This window comes from Coptis chinensis, chromosome 3, assembly GCF_015680905.1.
Source record: "Coptis chinensis isolate HL-2020 chromosome 3, ASM1568090v1, whole genome shotgun sequence".
Classification (NCBI taxonomy): domain Eukaryota; kingdom Viridiplantae; phylum Streptophyta; class Magnoliopsida; order Ranunculales; family Ranunculaceae; genus Coptis; species Coptis chinensis.
This window is the reverse complement of record NC_141458.1, coordinates 89,064,087-89,085,166: the sequence shown is the minus strand read 5'-3', so window position 1 is coordinate 89,085,166 and position 21,080 is coordinate 89,064,087. Positions and strand designations below refer to the sequence as shown.

Genomic DNA, 21,080 nt, shown 5'->3' with positions numbered 1-21,080 from the left:
CGGGAGCAAGCCAAGGCTATCACTGTTCTTAGGAGTGGAAAACGTGTTGATAATAGGGTTGAGATGTCTAAGGACGCTGAGGTCAGATCTGATCCTATAGAGTGTGAGAAGGAGGAAGGTGAGGTGAGTGAATCTAATAGTCATAATACTTCTAGGAAGGGTGTAGAACCTCCTACCGCCGCGGGAGACTAACCCCTGTGCCATCTTATATACCTAAAGCTCCTTTTCCCCAACGTTTGATTCCGGCTAAGAAAGGTTCTAATCTTAATGAAATAATGGAGATGTTTAAACAGGTTCAAATAAATATTCCGTTACTTGATGCTATAAAACAAGTTCCTTCCTATGCCAAGTTTCTTAAAGATTTGTGTACACAAAAACGTAAGTTGAATGTGCACAAGAAAGCTTTCCTAACTGAGCAAGTGAGTTCTATTATCCAAAACCGAACCCCGCCTAAGTTTAGAGATCCAGGATGCCCTACTATTTCTTGTGTTATTGGTGATCATATGATTGAGAAGGCATTACTTGATTTAGGAGCTAGCGTTAATTTGTTACCTTATTCAGTTTATTTACAGCTTGGTCTTGGTAAGTTGAAACCTACACCAATTACCCTTCAATTGGCACATAGGTCTATTAGGATTCCACGTGGTGTTATTGAGGATGTTTTGATTCAGGTTGATAAATTTTATTTCCCTGTTGACTTTGTTGTTCTGGATACACAACCTGTTTAAGATCCTAAACACCATATTCCGGTCATTTTAGGTCGTCCCTTTTTAGCCACTTCTAATGTTATCATTAACTGTCGTAATGGAGTGTTAAAACTTTCTTTTGGTAACATGACTACAGAACTTAATGTGTTTAATGTGGGTCAAGAACCTCCTGAACCTGATGATTTTTGGGATGTTAATCTTATTGATAGTATAGTTCACGAGACTTTCTTGGAGAGTTATTTTGATGACCCTCTTGAGTCTTGTTTAACTAATTCTGGTAGAGGTTGTGATGTGGATGATGTAATTTGTGAAGTTAATGCGTTACTGGATGCAACCCCAATTTTAGAAACTAATACGTGGAAAGCCACAATAGAGCATCTGACTCCATCTGAGTCTGCCCCAGTCTCTTCTATAGAGAGTCCTCCTAAGCTAGAGTTGAAACCATTACCTGATACTCTTAAGTATGTTTTTCTGGGACCTGATGATTTTTTGCCGGTTATTATTGCTTCTAATCTGGATAATGAACAAGAAGGCAAATTGATTAGGGTTCTTAAAGAGCATAGAGCAGCTTTAGGGTGGAATATTGCCGATATTAATGGTATAAGCCCAATTGATTGTATGCATCATATTCATCTTGAGAAGGATGCTAAACCAACCCGTGAGTTTCAGAGACGGCTTAATCCTAACATGAAAGAGGTAGTGAGAGCTGAGGTTCTCAAGTTGTTAGATGCGGGTATCATTTATCCCATTTCCGATAGTAAATGGGTGAGTCCTGTTCAGGTTGTCCCTAAAAAGTCTGGGCTTACAGTAGTTAAAAATGCGAAGGGTGAGTTAGTTCCCACCCGTATGACTATCGGATGACGTTTTTGCATTGACTATCGTAAGTTGAATTTGGCTACTAGGAAAGATCACTTTCCTCTTCCGTTTATTGACCAGATGCTCGAGAGGTTAGCCGGTCATAAATATTATTGTTTTCTTGATGGTTATTCCGGTTATTACCAAATATGTATTATCCCCGAGGATCAAGAAAAGACTACTTTTACTTGTCCTTTTGGAAATTTTTGCCTATCGTCGTATGTCTTTTGGATTATGTAATGCACCCGGTACCTTCCAAATGATGCATGCTTAGTATTTTTTTCTGATATGGTAGAAAGGTTTCTTGAGGTGTTTATGGATGACTTCTCAAGATTTGGGGATTCTTTTGATGAGGGTTTGCACCGCTTTAGAATTAGTGTTAATTAAGTGCAAGGAGAAGAATCTTGTGTTGAATTGGGAGAAGTGTCATTTTATGGTTCAACAGGGTATTGTTCTTGGTCATATTGTTTCTAGTAAAGGAATTGAGGTCGATAAGGCCAAGGTTGATGTCATTTCTGGTCTTCCACCACCTAAGACTGTGAAAGATATTAGGTCATTCTTAGGTCATGCTGGTTTTTATAGGCGTTTAATTAAAGACTTTAGCAAGATTTCTCGTCCCTTATGCAATTTACTTGGTAAGGACGTCGCTTTTGTCTTTGATGACGATTGTATGAAAGCTTTTGAGAAGCTTAAGAATTTATTGACTACCGCTCCTATCATACAACCACCTGATTGGAGTGAGCCTTTTGAGTTAATGTGTGATGCGTCTGACTATGCAGTTGGGGCTGTTTTAGGTCAACGGTTTGACAAGTTGCCCCATGTTATTTATTATGCTAGTCGAACCCTTAATGATGCACAAATGAACTACACTACAACTGAGAAAGAGTTGTTAGCTGTTGTGTTTTCTTTAGACAAATTTAGGTCTTACCTCATAGGGTCTAAGGTTGTCGTGTTTACTAATCATTCGGCTTTGAAATATCTCCTTACTAAGAAGGACGCTAAAGAGCGTTTGATTCGCTGGGTACTCTTGTTGCAAGAGTTTGATATAGAGATTAGGGATAAGAAGGGTACGGAGAACGTGGTCGCTGACCACTTGTCTAGACTTATAGTAGAATCTTCTACTGATATTTTGCCTGTAAATGAATCTTTTCCTGATGAGCAACTTTTTGTTATATCACAATCGCCTTGGTATGCGGATATTGTTAATTATCTTGTAACGAAACAGTTTCCCTCTCATTGGAGACAACAGGATAAATCTAAGTTTCTTCTTGAGGTTAGGAATTTTTCCGGGATGATCCATACTTGTTTAAGTCATGCCCCCAGTTGTTAGGAGATGTGTCTCCGAGAGTGAGTCTCATAGTATTCTCTCTTTTGCCATGACCATGCATGTGGTGGTCACTTTGGTCCTAAAAAGACTGCCATGAAGGTTTTGCAGTGTGGTTTTTATTGGCCTACTCTATTTAGGGATGCACATGAGTTTTGTTTGAATTGTGATAGATGCCAGCGTACAAGTAATATTTCCCATAGGAACATGATGCCTCTTTCCCCTATTTTAGTTGTGGAGCTTTTTTATGTATGGGGTATAGACTTCATGGGTCCTTTCCCTCATTCCTTTGGTTATCTTTATATCCTTGTTGCCGTAGACTATGTTTCTAAGTGGGTTGAGGCGGTGCCATGTAAAACGAATGATCATAAAGTCGTAGTTAACTTTTTAAAATATAATATATTTTCTCGTTTTAGTACTCCTCGTGCAATTATAAGTGATAATGGTACTCATTTTACACACCGAGCATTTGAATCTTTAATGAAAAAGTACTCTATTACTCATAAGCTTGCTACCCCATATCATCTTCAAACTACTGGCCAAGTTGAAGTATCTAATAGGGAGATTAAGCAGATTTTAGAAAAGACTGTACGACCTGACCGTAAGGATTGGTCTCAACATCTTAATGATTCTCTTTGGGCTTATAGAACTGCTTATAAAACTCCTATTGGTATGTCTCCTTATAGGCTTGTGTTTGGAAAGGCATGTCATTTGCCTGTAGAATTGGAACATCGTGCTTTTTGGGCCATTAAAACGTTTAACTTCGATATGCGTAAGGCTGGTTCACAACGTAAACTTCAGTTGAATGAGTTAGTTGAGTTAAGGAATGAGGCATATGAGAATGCCAAGATTTACAAAGAGCGGACTAAGATTTTTCATGATAAATCTATTCTTCGAAAGTCTTTTGAACCTAATAAAAAAGTCTTGCTATATAATTCTCGTTTGCGTCTTTTTCCTGGTAAGTTACGTTCTAGGTGGACTGGTCCTTTCATTGTTAAAACTGTTTTTTCTCATGGTGCTGTTGAGATAGAAGATCCTACGAATGGTCGTGTGTTTAAGGTAAATGGTCAACGTTTGAAACCATACCTTGACGGTTTGGCCGGGCAGGATGTGGAAGAGGTAAGTCTGCTTGATCCTATTTATCATGACTGATTGAGTATCCGGTTTGTTGATAAGCCCACATAGCACTGATCAATTGTGTGAAGCATTCGTCTGCTAGAGACATTAACTGTAGCGCTTGTGGGAGGCAACCCATGTTTTTAGTATTTCCGGAAATTGCCGTAAAAACTTTTTGGCAACTTCCCGATTCGTTTTAGCAATTTAAAACCTCTAAAAACTTCATTCATTCTACACTCACAACCCACACTACGCCTAACTTTCATCTCTCACCTTTCAGTCCCACGTTTCCCATTGTTCTTCACCATTTTAGCACCTCAGCAACTCTGAGCGCACCCGCCCCCAAGTGGAGCACACCTGGGCCCTAAACGCTGTCAGAAAATTCAACTCTGAGTGCACCTGCACCCTAAACGCTGTCAGAAAATTCAACTCTGAGCGCACCTGCGCCCAAAACACTGTAACTCCAAAAAAAAAAAAAAAAATTCAGAGCGCACCCGCGCCCTGACCTCTGTGGACACGAAAATTTCCAGTTTTTTTGCGGACTGGTCAGGTCGAACCCCACTGAACTAAGCGAAGACAACCAAAAAGAGTTCGGTGAACAGGATTGAGCAATGAATATGGCCATAATAGTTGGGAACTTATTTTCCATTTTATTGTTCGCATTTGCTTATTCTATATGCATGTTTTTATTTGTGGATGGCTGCGACACTAAGCCCAACAGTTGTGTGAAGCATTCGTCTGCTAGAGACGTTAACTGTAGCGCTTGTGGGAGGCAACCCATGTTTTTATTTTTGAGTCATGTGTACCTTTCGCATATCTCATGCATTCCACTTTAGCACCTTTTTCCTTGTTTTTGGAGAGGTGTAACTCTATGAAATGAGATATATGCCACAGGTTAGTCGTCATAGTAAATTGGTTCCTGTTCTATTTTATCGATATTATATCTTTAGTGAGGTACTAATTTCTACTGGTGACTCGAGTTTTATTTTTTGTTCATGGAGCTATTGGTAACTTCTTTCCTTATTCTTTTACTTGTCCATGTTATTAATTTTTGGAATTAAGCATATCTATCAACATTGAGGACAATGTCTAAACTAAGTTTGGGGGTGGGAACAAAATGTTTTGTTTAGCGAAAAATAAAACTTATGTATACTATGCACTTAGGGGTAATGGTATTGTTTCCTTTTTTATGATGATTATAGTCTAGAAATCTCAGTTAGCATTAGAATTAAGAGTAGTTATTAAGAAACTTAAGTTAAGATATAGGTAATAGTCTCTGCATCTTTTCCTAAATGTCTTGCATGAACGTTATATTTGTAGTTGGCAGTACTTTTCTGAGACCTATGTTAGAGTGCTTAATTTTACATATCTAGTGAGAATCTAGCCTAAAAGCCTCATATGAGTTGATATCTGAGTGATGACACAAGGGAGAAATTAATTCCGAGTAGAGAAAACACACGTTCACTTGCTTGATCACCATACCATATTCTAAAAGAGAATTTAGGCAATCTTTGGATCGATATAGCCAGAAATTCAAACCTAAAGAATATTTTTTTTTTCGCTAGTCACCCCACTGAGCCTTTTATTAGCCTTTTCATAAACCGCAAATTCCTTACCCTATATATAAAATAATAATAATAATAATAATAAATAAATAAAAATAGCCTACCCATTTGATAAGTTTGAGAAATAGGATGAAATGAAGAAAAGAAATGAGAAAGACCTGTAGAAAATCAAGAATTTGTTAGTTGCTTCAAAAGAAAAATAAAGAAAAGAAAGTTTCCATCCAAAGAAAAGAAAAATGAATAGAAATAAAATAAAAAAAGTTAGAACTCCAAAAATAGAATCAAAGGAGTCAAAAAGCCAAAACAAAAGGGCTAAGGATAGAAACAAAGTGCAGAAGCAAAGTAAGAACAAGACTTTCTCTAGTTACGGAATTTGAAGACCTTATTTTCTCAGACTTGTCTATTTTGTTTATCCATTCCATTTATTCTTAAACTATCACCTAAGCCATACATAACACCTAATAAAGACCTTTAGCTCAATTAGGAATAGGTTGGTGTGATAGTAAGTGACAGATGTGTTTGATTGACCTCGGCTCCTTTGGATGTCATTGAGATTAAGAGGAAAAGTGTTCCCACTCGCATTACACCGGAGTGAGCTTAAACCTCGAGTGGAAAAAATCGAGTATTTTTGTCTTGACATATTTGTGAGGACCTACTTAGGGACGCTTATTCCAAAGTTTCAGAACGGACACACCACGTGCATTTCATAGTTTTGTTCATTGCATGTATGTTTATTTTTTAGATGATTTGATTATTATGCATGTATTAACTTAGGTTTTAAAATGAGTATTCTTTATTCCTTACTAGTGAGATGCATGAATACCTGAGATTAAATTAAGGAAACATTACTGTTATTTCTTAGTCATTATAGTATAGATGAAGTTTGTGAGTATCTTCTCTGAAAACTCTCACGAGACTAAACTCGTCCACTAGGGTAAACCTAGGGGTTTAAAAGGCTTATTGCACATGCTAAGTGTAATCGTGATTCCTACGAAAGTGAGTTAGAATTTTTGTTTTTGTTATTAGTTTAGTTATAGTTTTGCTCGAGGACTAGCAAAATGTAAGTTTGGGGTATTTGATAAGCACGTAAATGTTACATTATTTACCAATTTTATATCATCGCTTTAGTCCGTTTATTTTATTTGTTTGATTAAGTTAGTGTATTTTCGGTGATTTTGCAGGAATTAGAATAACTTGATTAATATTGTCGATATTGAAAAGAATCGAAGATATTAGTGTGTACGTTGGTCTAGAGGTGCGAAATATATATGTTGTTCACATTGGGGCATGGCTATGGGTTATAGCTTACTAGCTTTGGAGCTTGTGTCGTTACTGGTGGTTTGGAATTCTTGAGTTCGGACCATGCGGGCTAAAGTCAGTTTGAAGGAATTAGTGTACCCAACTATAAAATCCCATGAGCTAAAGACCGGACTATGTGCACCAAGCCAATTCTTAGCACTTAAATAGACTAGCCCATATACACCAAAGCCCATTAAACATTTAAACGTCATCCCATTATAGTCCTTTGACCACCTGATCATTACTTTAGACTTCCTTTCCCATTCTCACGAACAGAACTAGGAAACCTTCCATTCAAAGCAATTCAAACTTCCATAATCGAACTAACCAATAAACCAAAATCAAAACCCACGACAGCATATAAGATTCCAATTAAAATTCGTACCGAATCTCTCGGTTACAAATCTCCACCAAAATAGAACTTTCCAAAGACAACCAAAAACTGCCGATCCCATACCGAAACCAAAGGAGTTTCCTTTTCAAGGGGATTCTCGCGAATAAGGGAGAAGACAGCAGTGAAGGGAGCTCTGGGCTGAAAGGGAGGCAGAACAGAAAACTAGAGAATGGAGGCTGAAGCTGGAGACCGAACCAGAGAACAGGGAGAGAGGCCGAGACTTTGAGTGTGGACGCAACTGTTGACGCAGAGGAAGTGGAAAAGAAGGGAAACCTTTACGGCATGATTTCGGTTTTGTTTTATGGGCTCTTTTACTTTTACTTTCACTGTTATATATATAATGTGTAACTAAGTTCCAAGCTAGGACAGACGAAGTCTGGAACATGTTGTTTGTGTTTGGGATTGGTTATCTGATTTTCAGTATGCTTCATTTTTATATAAATTCTTCACTGTTCATGATTAATTAACAAAAGGTTTAGTCTTTCATATGGTATGTGATGCATGCGATATTGTTTGGTCACTTTTGTTATTAGTTAAACACGTTTTTACTGTTTAAGTCCAGGTTGTGTACTATTCATGCCGTAAGAAGACGAATATTTATGTGACCCTGACCTTAGTGCTGAACCGTTAGAAGATACTTATCGATTAAGAGTTACCACATTCATATCATCGAGACGGCAGTCAATACTCATTGCCAATGCCGCTCGTATAAAAATTGAAATAGAGAATCCAATCATACAAATACAAATAACGGTTTAAGATGGAGTCATAGTCCTAGTATTCCCTCCGCGTAACAGAAACCCAATTATTTAGTTTAGTTCCGTTTTAGACCGTAGTTAAGTAAAATAGTTTTAGTAGTAATCAATTCAAATCAACAAATATTGTTCGAATTAGGATAAGTAATATTTTAGTATTCAAATGTTTCTAAACAGCAATCCCTGTGGGATCGACCTCGTTCTTGCGCACCTATTACGATAGACCTCGTGCGCTTGCGAGTATTAGAATAAATAAAATATGATTTAATTAGCCTGTTTATTTAGGCCGGTTAATTTCCTATCAATGAGCCATGTCATGGAGTCTACCATAGTACCAAATGCTATAAAAGTTGTGAATAAATTTATTATGAATAGTTGTTTTGATAACTAATTAACATATTACACATTATGAGTTTGTGTAGAATGAGGAGAACTACACGTGAGCATAAGGCAATCGCGACTTTGGTGGTTGTTATTATTTCTCAAGCTATGATGGCATACTACGATTGGTGGTATAAGATATATATATATATATATATCCTATATATAGGTGTAGGGTTGTTATGGTGTAGTGTATATATGACTAGGCGTAGGGTTGTTAGAGCTATACCTACACCCATACCTAGGGCTCAGCATAAGAATATGGATATGCAGCGGAGTGTTGTGTTGAGGAGGTTTTATATGGACATTGACCGCTATTGTCATAACATGTTAATGATGAATAGAGAAATGTTTTGTCGCTTCTGCCTCTGTTTGGGCGGAGTTGGTCTAAATGACAGCCGGTATCTGTCAGTCGAGGAGCAAGTCGCGTATTTCTTGTACACAATCAGGCATCACATGTGATAAGTATTAAATTAGACGTTACTCCAACTCACACTTATGTCAATTATCTTACTCTCGATTCATGTTGAAATATAGTTCGGGTAAAGGAATCGTCCCATGCCTAACATTGAAGCACTTGTTCACAACTTAGCTAGACTACTCAAGAGAAACCTTAAATAAGAGAAGGCTTTAGGTGGAAGTTTTTATACTACACTTTATTTCTTTTAATTATAAGTTACAAAATTTACTAGTAACAAATTTATTCTAAAATGACTAAAGAAGATAGAGGAGAGAGAAGTGTGGAGGATTGATTTACCATGTGATTCAAACTACTATTAATGAAAGACATATTTCAATTGTTAGTTTTCATATTCACTTTGATTCATAGACAAATCAAAGTGAATAATTAAACTTTGATCCCTATTATAATTTCTAAATCTCTAAAGAAATTCTACTAGCATAAGAGATTAAATTAGCACCATATCTCTAGAGCACTTCTTCAACCTCTAGTTTGTTTTCCATTTCTAACTATTTTGTAATTAAAGTAAAAATCAAACTTGTTAAATTTTAAGCAATTGAGTTACATCTTCATTAGTAGAACTATAACTAATGAAAATGAAGAAGAAGAAGAATAAGAGAGTGAGGGGCTACAAGACCACAAATCACAAGTAAATTGGCAAGTTGATTTAGAGCACCACCCCTCCTATTTATAGTTTCAAAGGAGTGAAATGGGTGGCCAAGATTACATCTTACATTTTCAATCAAAATGTTACAAATTAATCTACTTTTATAATATAATTTATTTAATCTAAATGGAGAAGGTGGGTGAATAGTAATTCCCATTACAAGATAAATAATTAGGAGTGGTTTGTGCATTTATTAAGTGGAAAAAGTGGGTGATTACATAAGCTTCCACTTAATGACATCATGATGAATAATAATTGGATTTTTACTTTGTCTTGGTTCGGACATGTTTTAATTCCCAGTCTAGTAAATTTATAGAACCTATATGCCATTGTGTAGAGCTTGTCACGCTGATCGTTTTGACAGGTCACACGCCCAAAACGGAGTTCGGAGTCAAAAGATATAATTTTCTGAAGTTTTGCTGACTTTTTTGCAAGATTTGACCAGGGTTGACCCGAAATTGATTATTTTAACCAGGCTTCATGGGCTTGATTTAAGCTTCCAATGGGCTTCTTTTGGACTTGATAAAAAGGTTTTGTTTCCAATTAGCATATTCACCTTGTTTCCATGTCAAAATGCCGGTTTTGTTGAAATTTCATTGTTTACGTGTCGAAACCTGCAAAAGCATGGAAATACAATTAATTTGCATTTATTACACACATAATTAACCAATATATAATGTCTCTACGGAGTTTATCTTACAGTTTTGGGTGCTTATCAACATGCGACAGCGAAATATTGAGTTGCAATTCTTCCGCTCATGTAAAACAGTTCATCGTTATTTCCATGTGGTATTGCAAGTGGTTTTAAGGTTATACAGAGAAGTGGTCAATAATGCTACTGTTGCAAACTCTCCTAAGTAGTGATCGAAAACAAAAGAATGACATCAATATTTTCAGGTTAGAGAGATATAGATGCATGTTGATATCCATCCTATTAAACTTTTGACTTATAAAATTGTCATTAACAAACGTTTTTGGTTTTAGGACGTTGTGGGTACTATTGATGGTACTCACATTGCTACCAAAGTAGATGTGGAAGACCAGGGTAGATATCGTAATAGGAAGGGTGTCGTCAGCCAAAATGTGTTGGTTGCCTGTACGTTTGACATGAAGTTTACTTATGTACTTGCTGGATTGGAGGGTTCTGCCCACGATGGTCGAGTCTTGAGGAGTGTCGTATCTCGCCCTAGGCACAAACTTACTCTACCCATTGGTATGTCAAGGTTTATAATTGTAATCTATCTTAGCACATGAAAATGTCATATACTAAACTTAACATGACACCGTCCCAGGATCGAAGTACTATCTTGCGGATGCTGGTTTCGCATTAGTCCCGGGATTCCTCACACCCTTCCGTAGCACACGGTATCATCTCCGTGACATATATAGGCATAAAGGATGCTCAAGATTACAAAGAGTTGTATAATATTAGGCATTCGTCATTGCGTATGGTTGTTGAGAGAACAATCGGGTTGTTGAAGAAACATTTTGCATGTCTTAGGCATGCTCCTCATTGTGATACGAGTGTACACACGAAAGTAATCTTTGCATGTTGTGCTATCCATAACTTCTTGAGGGAGGAAAACCCATATAGTACGTTAACCGATGAAGAATCGAGCACGGATGAGGAAAATGGGGATGCGGGCATTAATGAGGATGACACTAATGATAATGAAGACCAACAAGTTCAAATTGATATGGTACCTGCCCACGGTTGGACAAATTAGAGAGATGCTCTGGCTTTAATGATGTGGCAAGATACCATGGGACCACATTAAATATGTGATGATGTTTTAATTATATTTTATAATGGTTCACGTTGTCTTTTTAATGTGAATTTTTATTAGTGAATTGGTGTTTGTATTAATTATGGCCTGTACTGGATAAAATTGAATGGTTATCTATGAATTTGTTTAATGAATATTTATTAGAGGTTATTAGTTATTAATGAATTTGATATATTTATTAGAGGTTGTTAGTTATTAATGAATTTGATATTTATATATATGTTTGTATTTTAATGATACTTCCAACATTTATGGATAGGCAAGCGGGCCACTCATCCAAGGGTAATCATGTGGTTACTGAGTGTGAGGTGACCAAACCACCTATTCCGAGGCAGAAGCAAATCCGGTGGTATCCCTCGATGGATGAGATCTTAATTGAGGTCTTGTTAGAAAAGACTCTAAATGGTTTAGGTAAGAAGTCGGACAATGGGTGGAAGTCCGAGACCTTAAAAGAGGTTGCTGAGGCTGTAAATCAACGATTGAATATGTCAATCGGGAGTGAGAATGTACGTTCTCGGCTAAAAACAATGAAGAAAGATTACCTCGCTGCCAAGGCGGTTGTCGAGGCTAGTGGTTTTGGTTTTTCGTACAACCAACAAACCAAAAGTATAGATGTTGATCATGTGGCATGGGAAGAGTATTGCAAGGTAATATATTTTACTATCTTATAACTCTAAATTACTACGTATTATTATTATATATTGTAATAAGTAATTGCTTATTGTTATATGCCCATCCTACAGCAAGGCCCCTACGAAAGAAGATGTTTCCTCATTTTGAGGAAGCTTATCGTATTTGGGAGTGATGTGGCAACTGGGGAAGGGGGCAATGCTGGACACGCCAATGAGGAAGTAGTGATTCTAGATAAAGAAGTTGGAGATGAAGGGGTAGAGAATATAGAAGAAGAGTCGAACCATTTAACCTATTGACATTATTTTAGTATTACGTATTACTTTCATGAGCTTGTCATTAGTTCCAAAATCAGTATACAAATAATAAATGCAAGCATAAGTTCCAAAAACAAAGAGGATCAGCTCACTTGACACTGCCAACCTCATTACATGTACTTGAATCCATACTCAAATCTGACAAACTTCAACAGAGAACTGCACTACAAATTTTACAGAGTCCTGACCAGAGATATCAATAAGTACATCAGAAATTTTAAACACAATTGCAACAATATCCTCCCCACACTCGCAACAGAATTCAACAACTATGATTGAAAATGGTAGTCATTTCCTGCTTTCATTACACATTCAGCAACGTCATCCTTGCTGTAGATTCAATTGAAAAAACTGACCAAGTACACTTCACACAGCAGCAACAGCACACACACTAGCCGCACAGAGCAGTAGCACACACTTCACATACTAGCAGTAGGGCAGGGAATCGGGTCGGGTAGACCCGAATCCTACCCGACCTGATTACCAAATATATCGGATTCGGGTTGATTTTTGTATCCGTTTATGTATTCGGGTCGGATTCGGATTCGGGTATGTCGGGTTCGGGTTCGGGTTTGGATTCGGATATAATTTTTGGGATTTTTTTGAATTTTTAGTGTTATCCGATCGTGTTCGGGTCGAATTCGGATATTAAATTTCGGATATAATCGGGTTCGGGTTCGGATTCGGATATAGCCATATCCGACCCGATCCCTACCCTAACTAGCAGCATACACATTCACCTACACTTCACATAGCAGCAACACACACACTCGCCTACACTTCACACAGCAACAACACATACTTCACACAAAGCAGCACACACATAAGCACACGTCAACCCTCACAGTTACACAGCACCAGCCCACACACTAGCAACACACACCAATATCACACACAACAAAATCACACATCAGCAACACACTGCAGCCTACACTTCACCAACACGACACACACCTACACGATATACCACACACATCCCAGCAACCCCACCAACCACCACTAACAGATTGCATGAAGAATCTCATTCTAAAAAATATCTAAAACACATACGAAATTCACAGAATAACAAGTAACTTCAACAACTACGAAGTCTACTGCCATGAATACTCCACTGAAGGAAATAAATACTCAACTGAATGGGGTAGTATCATCAATAACACTAGAACTTTCACCATGTCCACCAAAGCTTTCACCACTCTCAACTTTTGTATCATCGAAGCTTTCATCAAGTACACTTTCAGCTTGTGATGTCTCACCAAGAACTGGGCCAAAGCTTTCACCAACATTGACAGTATGTTGTAAATAGTCATAGCCAAAAATGACACAAGTTTGAGGAAAATGAGGAAACATCCTCCCTCTTAGGTGCCTCGCTACGGGATGTGCCTATAACAATAAACAATTTCTTACAAACACGTTATGGTTATAAAACATAGTAATCATTTGTTACAAGATAGTCAAATAAATTACTCTGAAATACGCATCCCATGCTTGACGATCAATAATAATACATTTGGTTACTTGGTTGTATTCAAAACCAAACTCAGTAGCGTTGACAAGTTCCTTCACAGCTATGTAATCCATCTTCATAGTTTTAATTCTAGAACATACATGGTCAACCCCAATTGACAAGTTCAATCTTCGATTCAAAATCGCAGCCACCTCTATTAAGGTCCCGGTTTCCCACCCATTCCTTGAGGTTCTACCACTAACATTTAGAGTCTTCTCTAATAATAATTCAATTAGGATCTTATCCATCGTGGGGAACCAACGGGTATGCTGACGACTTGCCATAACTATAAAAAGAAACTTTGAAGGTGAACTAATCAAAGTACGATTTAACAAGTGTTAAATTATGCTAGGAGATTCATATAGTGGTTAGCTGGTTGGTAAGGTTAAAGAGATGAAGTGGAGAAGAAGAAAGATGGAGGCACAAGAAGAAGGTAGGGTTTAGAGTATATTTACTTTAACCCACAATCCATATATTTATACTAGGTGATAGGTTTCACCGAAATAGAAACTACTAAATAAGATACGGTCTCACACTTATAGAATGTGTGAGACTCGACATACTTCAACACCCCTTTTAAGCTGGAGCATAGATATCGCTCATGCCCAGCTTGTTACCAATATAATTCAAAACTGAATGAATCACTGGTTTGGTGAAGATATCAGCTAACTGATCTCAAGACGCCACATAAGGAGTACTTATCTCCTTTGTTTCAACCTTATGCCTAACATAATGACAATCTACCTCTATGTGCTTAGTTCACTCATGAAATACTGGATTAAAAGCGATATGAATGGTCACCGATTGTCCTGAATGAAGAGGGATCGGTAGCTGTACCTCGAAACCTAACTCATGTAGCAGATTACGAATCTACATTAACTCACCAATCCCCTGAGCCATAGCTCTATACTCAACCTCTACACTTGACTTTGACACAACTATTTGCTTTTTACTCTTCCATGTCACCAAATTTCCACAAAGGAAGGTACAATACCCAGTGGTGGATTATCTATCTGAAACTGATCATGCATAATCAGCATCTGAATACCCAACAACATCAAAATTTCTATTAGAACGATATTCCAATCCATGATCAGGAAAACCTTTCAAATACCACACAATACGAATAACTGCCTAGTAGTGAGGAATCTGTGGTGCATGCATATACTAAGATACTACATTGACTGCAAACAAGATATCTGAGCGAGTGATAGTAGCATAGATCAGCTTTCCCACCAGTCTACGCTATCCCTCAATATCAGCATACAACCCTCCAACATCTGACTGGAGTTTGTCGTTCGAATTCATAGGAGTCTCTACTGGGCGAGCTCCTAAATTACCTGTCTCACTGAGCAGGTCTAATACATACTTTCTCTGTGAGAGATGAATTTCACCAAGGAACCTTGTAACTTCAATGCCTAAGAAATACTTCAGTTCTCCTAGATCTTTGGTCTGGAACTGTCTTGAGAGATTGACTTTAAGTCGAGCAATACCCTGTTTGTCAGACCTTGTGACAATGATATCATCAACATACACAACTAAGATAATAATTCCTTGCTGGGTCTTTTGGTAAAACACGGAATGATCATATTCACACCTAGTCATTCCATAGCCATTAAAACCTAGCTAAACTTCACAAACCAAGCTCTAGGAGACTGTTTGAGCCCATAAAGAGACTTCTTTAATCGACAGACTTTCCCCCCTTGAGCAACAAAACCAGGAGGTTGTACCATATAGATTTCCTCTAGGAGATCTCCATGTAAAAAGGCACTCTTCACATCCAACTGAAACAGAGGGCAGTGATGATGAACAACAATAGAAATAACAGTACGCATAGAGACTAACTTTGCAACAGGAGAAAACGTCTCAGAGTAATCAATATCATAAGTCTGGGTAAAGCCTTTAGCAACAAGACGAGCCTTTAAACGAGAAATAGTATCATCCAGATTATGCTTAACAGTGAAAACCCACTTACAAGCAACCGCTTTCTTCCCAAAAGGAAGATCTGTAAGGACCCAAGTGTCATTAGAATACAAGAAACTCAACTCTTTGTCCATTGCTTGCTTCCAGCCAGGATGGGATAAAACATCCATGTATTCAGAAGGGACAGAGACAGACAACAAGGATGTAGCAAAAGACTTAACAAATGGTGGTAAATGATCAGTGGAAACATACTGAGAAATAGAATATTGGGCATACTTACTAGGAAGACGCATACGGGCAGGTGGACGCTCAAGTTTTCGTAGGGCAATAGGAACATCGAGGTCAGATGGAATGACAATAGGATCCACAGACACAGTGGGAAGAGGTGAGGGTAGCGGAGCAGTGGAACTGGCAGCCTCAAGCTCGCGAACATCAACTGCAGGCAAGGGGAGCACACGCACTCCGTCTGCTGGATCGCGAACATCAACTGTAGGCAAGGGGCACGCACGCACTCCTGTAAGGGCATCAGTAGGGTGTGCACACGCTCCGTCTGCTAGAGCTCCAACATCAGTAGTGGTAACCTGATCATTAGCTCCCTCATTAACACCAATATATAGTCGCAGGAAGATCAACAACACCAGATGGAAGAACACAGTCCTCAAATCGTTCAGAGGACACCTTCCCTTCTGAAGAGTAAAACATGACATCTTCAAAAAAAGTAACATCGGCATAGACAAAGGATTTGTGCAGATGAAGACTATAACACTTGTACCCTTTCTGTGTACGTGAATACCCAAGAAAAACACACTTAATAGCACGAGTTCAACTTATCATGACTCGGTTGAAGATTATGAACAAAGCAGACATAACCAAAAATACAAGGGGGAAGATGGAAAGAAGGTTGACTAGGAAAAAGAATAGAGTGTGGTGTTTTTCCGCCTAACACTGAAGAGGGCATACGATTAATCAAGTATCTGGCAGTAAGGACTGCCTTTGCCCAATAAAACTTTGGGAGATTTGTTTGAAACATTAAGCATCGGGTGACTTCAAGAATGGGTATGTTCTTTCTCTCAGCAACCCCATTTTGTTGAGGTGTATCCACACATGAGGTTTGATGTGTAATGCCATGGTCATCTAAAAAACACTTGAATATTGCAGAGGTATAGTCTTTGACATTATCAGTTCGAAAAACATGCATGTGTGCAGAATACCGATTAGTAATAATCTCAACATAAAATTTTTGAAATACAGAGAATACTTGAGAACGATTTTCCATAATATATACCCAACAAACATAAGAGAAATCATCGATAAATATAATAAAGTACTTGGCTCCAAAAAGGCCAGTGGTTCTACAAGGACCCCATACATCTGAATGAACTAACTGAAAAGGAGTACTAGAACACTTATTTAACCTATTTTTGTAAGTAGCACGACGATATTTAGCTAACTCACAAACCTCACAACTTAAAGACTGAATACTAGAAAAAATATTGGGAACTAAACTTCACAAACTAGCCAGAGGAAGATGACCAAGACGTCTATGCCACTGAACAGGAGAGACTGAGATTGTGAAAGCCTGCTTCTGGTGAGAGTGCCCATAACCATCTTGAAAGTAATAAATGTCGCCATGCTTATACCCCCCACCAACAAGTGTATTTGTCTATAGATCCTGAAACACAACATGAGTGAAAGAAAACATGACATTACAGTGAAGAGATTGGATGAGACGATGAACATACAATAGATTAAAGGGAAAATTTTGAATAAGCAAGACAGAAACAAGTGATACATAATGAGTTAACTGAATAGTACCCCGACCAAGAATACTAGACTTAGCCCCATTTGCTAATGTGACATATGATGGTGTGTGAGTATACTCAAGATTAGAAAACAAATGGGGATTACCTGTCATATGATCGTAAGCTCTTGAGTCAATGACCCAAGAGTTGTTACCACTTATATGAAGACATGTTTTACCTGAATCGGCTAGGGTTGCAGTGGGTTGGTTGGATGGACTCGATGAAATGACTAGAATAGCTTGTATCCGCTTCATCAGGGTTGCAAGGTCTTCTTAAACTTGTTGAAAATCGGTCACTTTCTGATCAACTACTGTGGCATTGTTGGCTTTGTGCAAAGGTGGGCATCCTGTTATGTCCCAACAAAAATCAAAACTATGGTTTGTGAGCCCACAATGCTCACAAGGATCAAAACCACCCATACCACGACCACGACCACTCCCTTGGTTACGACTACCTCCATATCTGGCTCTACGCCCTCTACCTCCATTACCACGACCAGGGGTTGTTATTGCTGCTTGGAGAGATCAATAAAGCCGCACTTTCATTGTGTCTTGGAGGAGGTGTAGTAATACGAGAAAGACGAGAATAGACTTCAGACAGAGTAGGGAGCTTAGATTCAGCTTAAACTTGGGTTTTCACATTAGCAAACTCGGGACGTAGTCCAGATAGAAATTTTGAGACTCGAAATTCCTCTATTTGTTTCTTCAACTGATTTATGTCTATAGTAAGTGGGTGATAAATATTCAGTTCTTCCCACTTGCTACGAAGAGCATTATAATACTCAGAGATAAACATATCGCCTTGAGTTAGATCAAAGATATTCTCATACAACTGAAAGATACGTGAAGTATTCTGAGATTGAGAGTATGATTCTTGTAGATACTGCCAAATCTCCTTAGAGGTTTTGAAAAACCGCACATTATTACAAACATCCTTCTCCATAGTATTCCATACAAAATTCTTAACCAAGGCGTCATCTTTCGTCCAGGTTGTCTTTACTTTATCATCTGGGGAATCTGTCAGATGACTTTCCTTACCTTTTCCAGTAAGATAAACAGTAATTGCTTATGCCTATTCAAGTTAATTGGCAACACCCTCCAATTTGACAGAGATCATACCAACAGAGAAAACAGACGTATTATCGAATTCATCGGATTTTGGAACAACATCAGTCATTGTAAAGAGTTGAAAAGCTCACTGTATGGAAAGGAAGGTAGACTATGAGATACAGGCCCAGAGCGCATGCGCGCCTTGAAGACTCCTTAAACTGAGCATGTGCGCGCCTGCCACAAAAACTGCGAGATACAGGCTCAAAAGCGCATGCGCGCCTTGAGGAAGCTTGAACCCGAGCACGTGCATGCCTGTACGTAGAAACTGAGAGATACAGATTGATGGCGATACCACGCCTTCCCCCTTTGAAAACCTGACGTACTCCTTTTTATCAATACCGAGAGATTGCAGAAGTGAAACAATACTAAAACAACAACTAATACTAAAATTGGAACCTTGAAACTACAGATCTCTTTCCTAGTATTCTCTAAACAAAGTCGGCTCTGATACCATGTTAAATTATGTTAGGAGATTCATATATTGGTTAGCTGGTTGGTTAGGTTAAAGAGATGAAGTGGAAAAGAAGATGGATGGAGGCATAAGAAGAAAGTAGGGTTTAGAGTGTATTTACTCTAACCTACAATCCATATATTTATACTGGGTGATAGGTTTCACCGAAATAGAAACTACTAAATAAGATACGGTCTCACACTTAGAGAATGTGTGAGACTCTACATACTTCAACAACAAGTAATCAAACTAACACTTATTAAAACAATTTTATATATAAACTAAAGAACATTGTGTATAAAGAATGATAATTACTCTTACAATAAACATTTATTCGTTCTAGTTAGATAACGATGCAACAAACACTCTTACTCATACAACAAACATTGCTTTATCGTTATAGTTAGATACATCAGTGATCTTTCTGTTTCGGCCAATGCACCAAACTTAGCCATACAGATAAAGAGATGAATAAAATAAAATTGAAAACCTTTTTGTTTCAACCAATGCTCTTGAAAAAATTAAATTGAAAACCATTAAAATTCTCACCTTAGTTCGAATTAATAAAAGAAAGAGATGAATCCTTCCCAAATCTGTCAAATTGATGTTTGCCAAATTACAATTTATATATATATCCGCGGGCTAGCTACGTCAACATACAAAAATAACATTCGGAATTGACATACACAATCCTACCTACCTACATAATGAACTAAAAGCTGATTTTATGGGGATGTAATCTCCATAACATGAAGATCATCTCCACAAAAAATCAGCTCCTTTGAACATGTCTAACCCTACCAAAAATTGAGTTCAAATTATAAATTTATCTAACGGTCCAGAATTTTAACACTCTTTTGACAAGACTAGACACATCCGATTGAGCTGATTTTTTGTTGAGATACTATCCATGGTAGTGAGATAATATCTACAAAAAATCAACCCCTAGAGCAATGTGCAAGTCCGTTTTTGGACTGCGTATGTCAATTTCGTATGTCATTTATGTATGTCGACGTAGCCAACCCGATATATATATATATATATATATATATATATATATATATATATATATATATATATATATATATATATATATATTATATATATATCTATAGAGTTTGTCACTCTTATAGTGACACTCTTATCTCACTCTTCTCCTCAGCCGTTCGATCTCGCCCTCAAGATCTGAAGATCTAATTCACTGATAAAACCGATATTTCAAAATTTCATGGTATTTCAAAATAACAAAAAATGAAAATAACAAAAAACATGAAATTGGGTTCTCTCTCTCTCTCTCGGCTTCTTCTTCTCCAGTTTGAACCAAGCTTCTGAATTAAGGTATTTTTCCACTTTTAATTCGTTTGATTTGTTATTTAATTAGCTTGGATTCGTTTGAAATAAACCTAGTAAACTTTATTCTTGGATGTTGTTTATATTGTTGTTTAAAACGCAAAATTGGGTATGAACTAACCTAGTAAACTTTATTCTTGGATGTTGTTTATATTGTTGTTTAAAACGCGAAATTGGGTATGAACTAACCTAGTAAACTTTATTATTGGTGTTGTTTATATTGTTATTTAAAACGCAAAATTGGGTATGAACTTAGACAAGTAAACAAGTTTAAAATGCTTGGTTCAACTGTTTATGAACTTAGACAAGTAAACAAGTATGAATTGGGTATGAAATTGTTTATATTATTGTTTAAAACGCGAAACTTGGAAGTAAACAAGTTTCTGTATTGGAAGTAAACTTTGCTTTAATGGTATTTTCGTTGTCGTATTCTTCATGTCGTATTCTTCATGCTTTAATGGTATTTAATTAGCTTTAATGGTATTTTCGTTGAAGTTTGAATGGTATTTAATTAGCTTGAACTCTGTCATATTCTTCATGCCGTGATACGCCGAGTTTTTGAACTCGTCGTATTCTTCATGTCCGTGATACGTCGGAGTTTTGAACTCGTCGAGCTTTGAACTCTGTCGAAGTTCGTGAACTCGCCAAAGTTTTGAACTCGTAAGTATTCTTCATGCCGTG

The 21,080-nt window shown here is 37.5% G+C and overlaps 1 protein-coding gene across 1 annotated transcript; it reads left to right on the top strand.

Annotated features, from left to right (window-relative positions):
• The first annotated feature begins 200 nt into the window (after positions 1 to 200).
• LOC147511492 (uncharacterized) lies at positions 201 to 12,239 on the top strand. Its single transcript, XM_086598486.1, is given in 5 exon segments — positions 201 to 1,551; positions 2,498 to 2,835; positions 10,508 to 10,746; positions 11,570 to 11,957; positions 12,054 to 12,239. Coding segments are annotated over 5 exon segments (2,427 nt in total). The 5' UTR covers positions 201 to 275.
• The last annotated feature ends 8,841 nt before the right edge of the window (positions 12,240 to 21,080 follow it).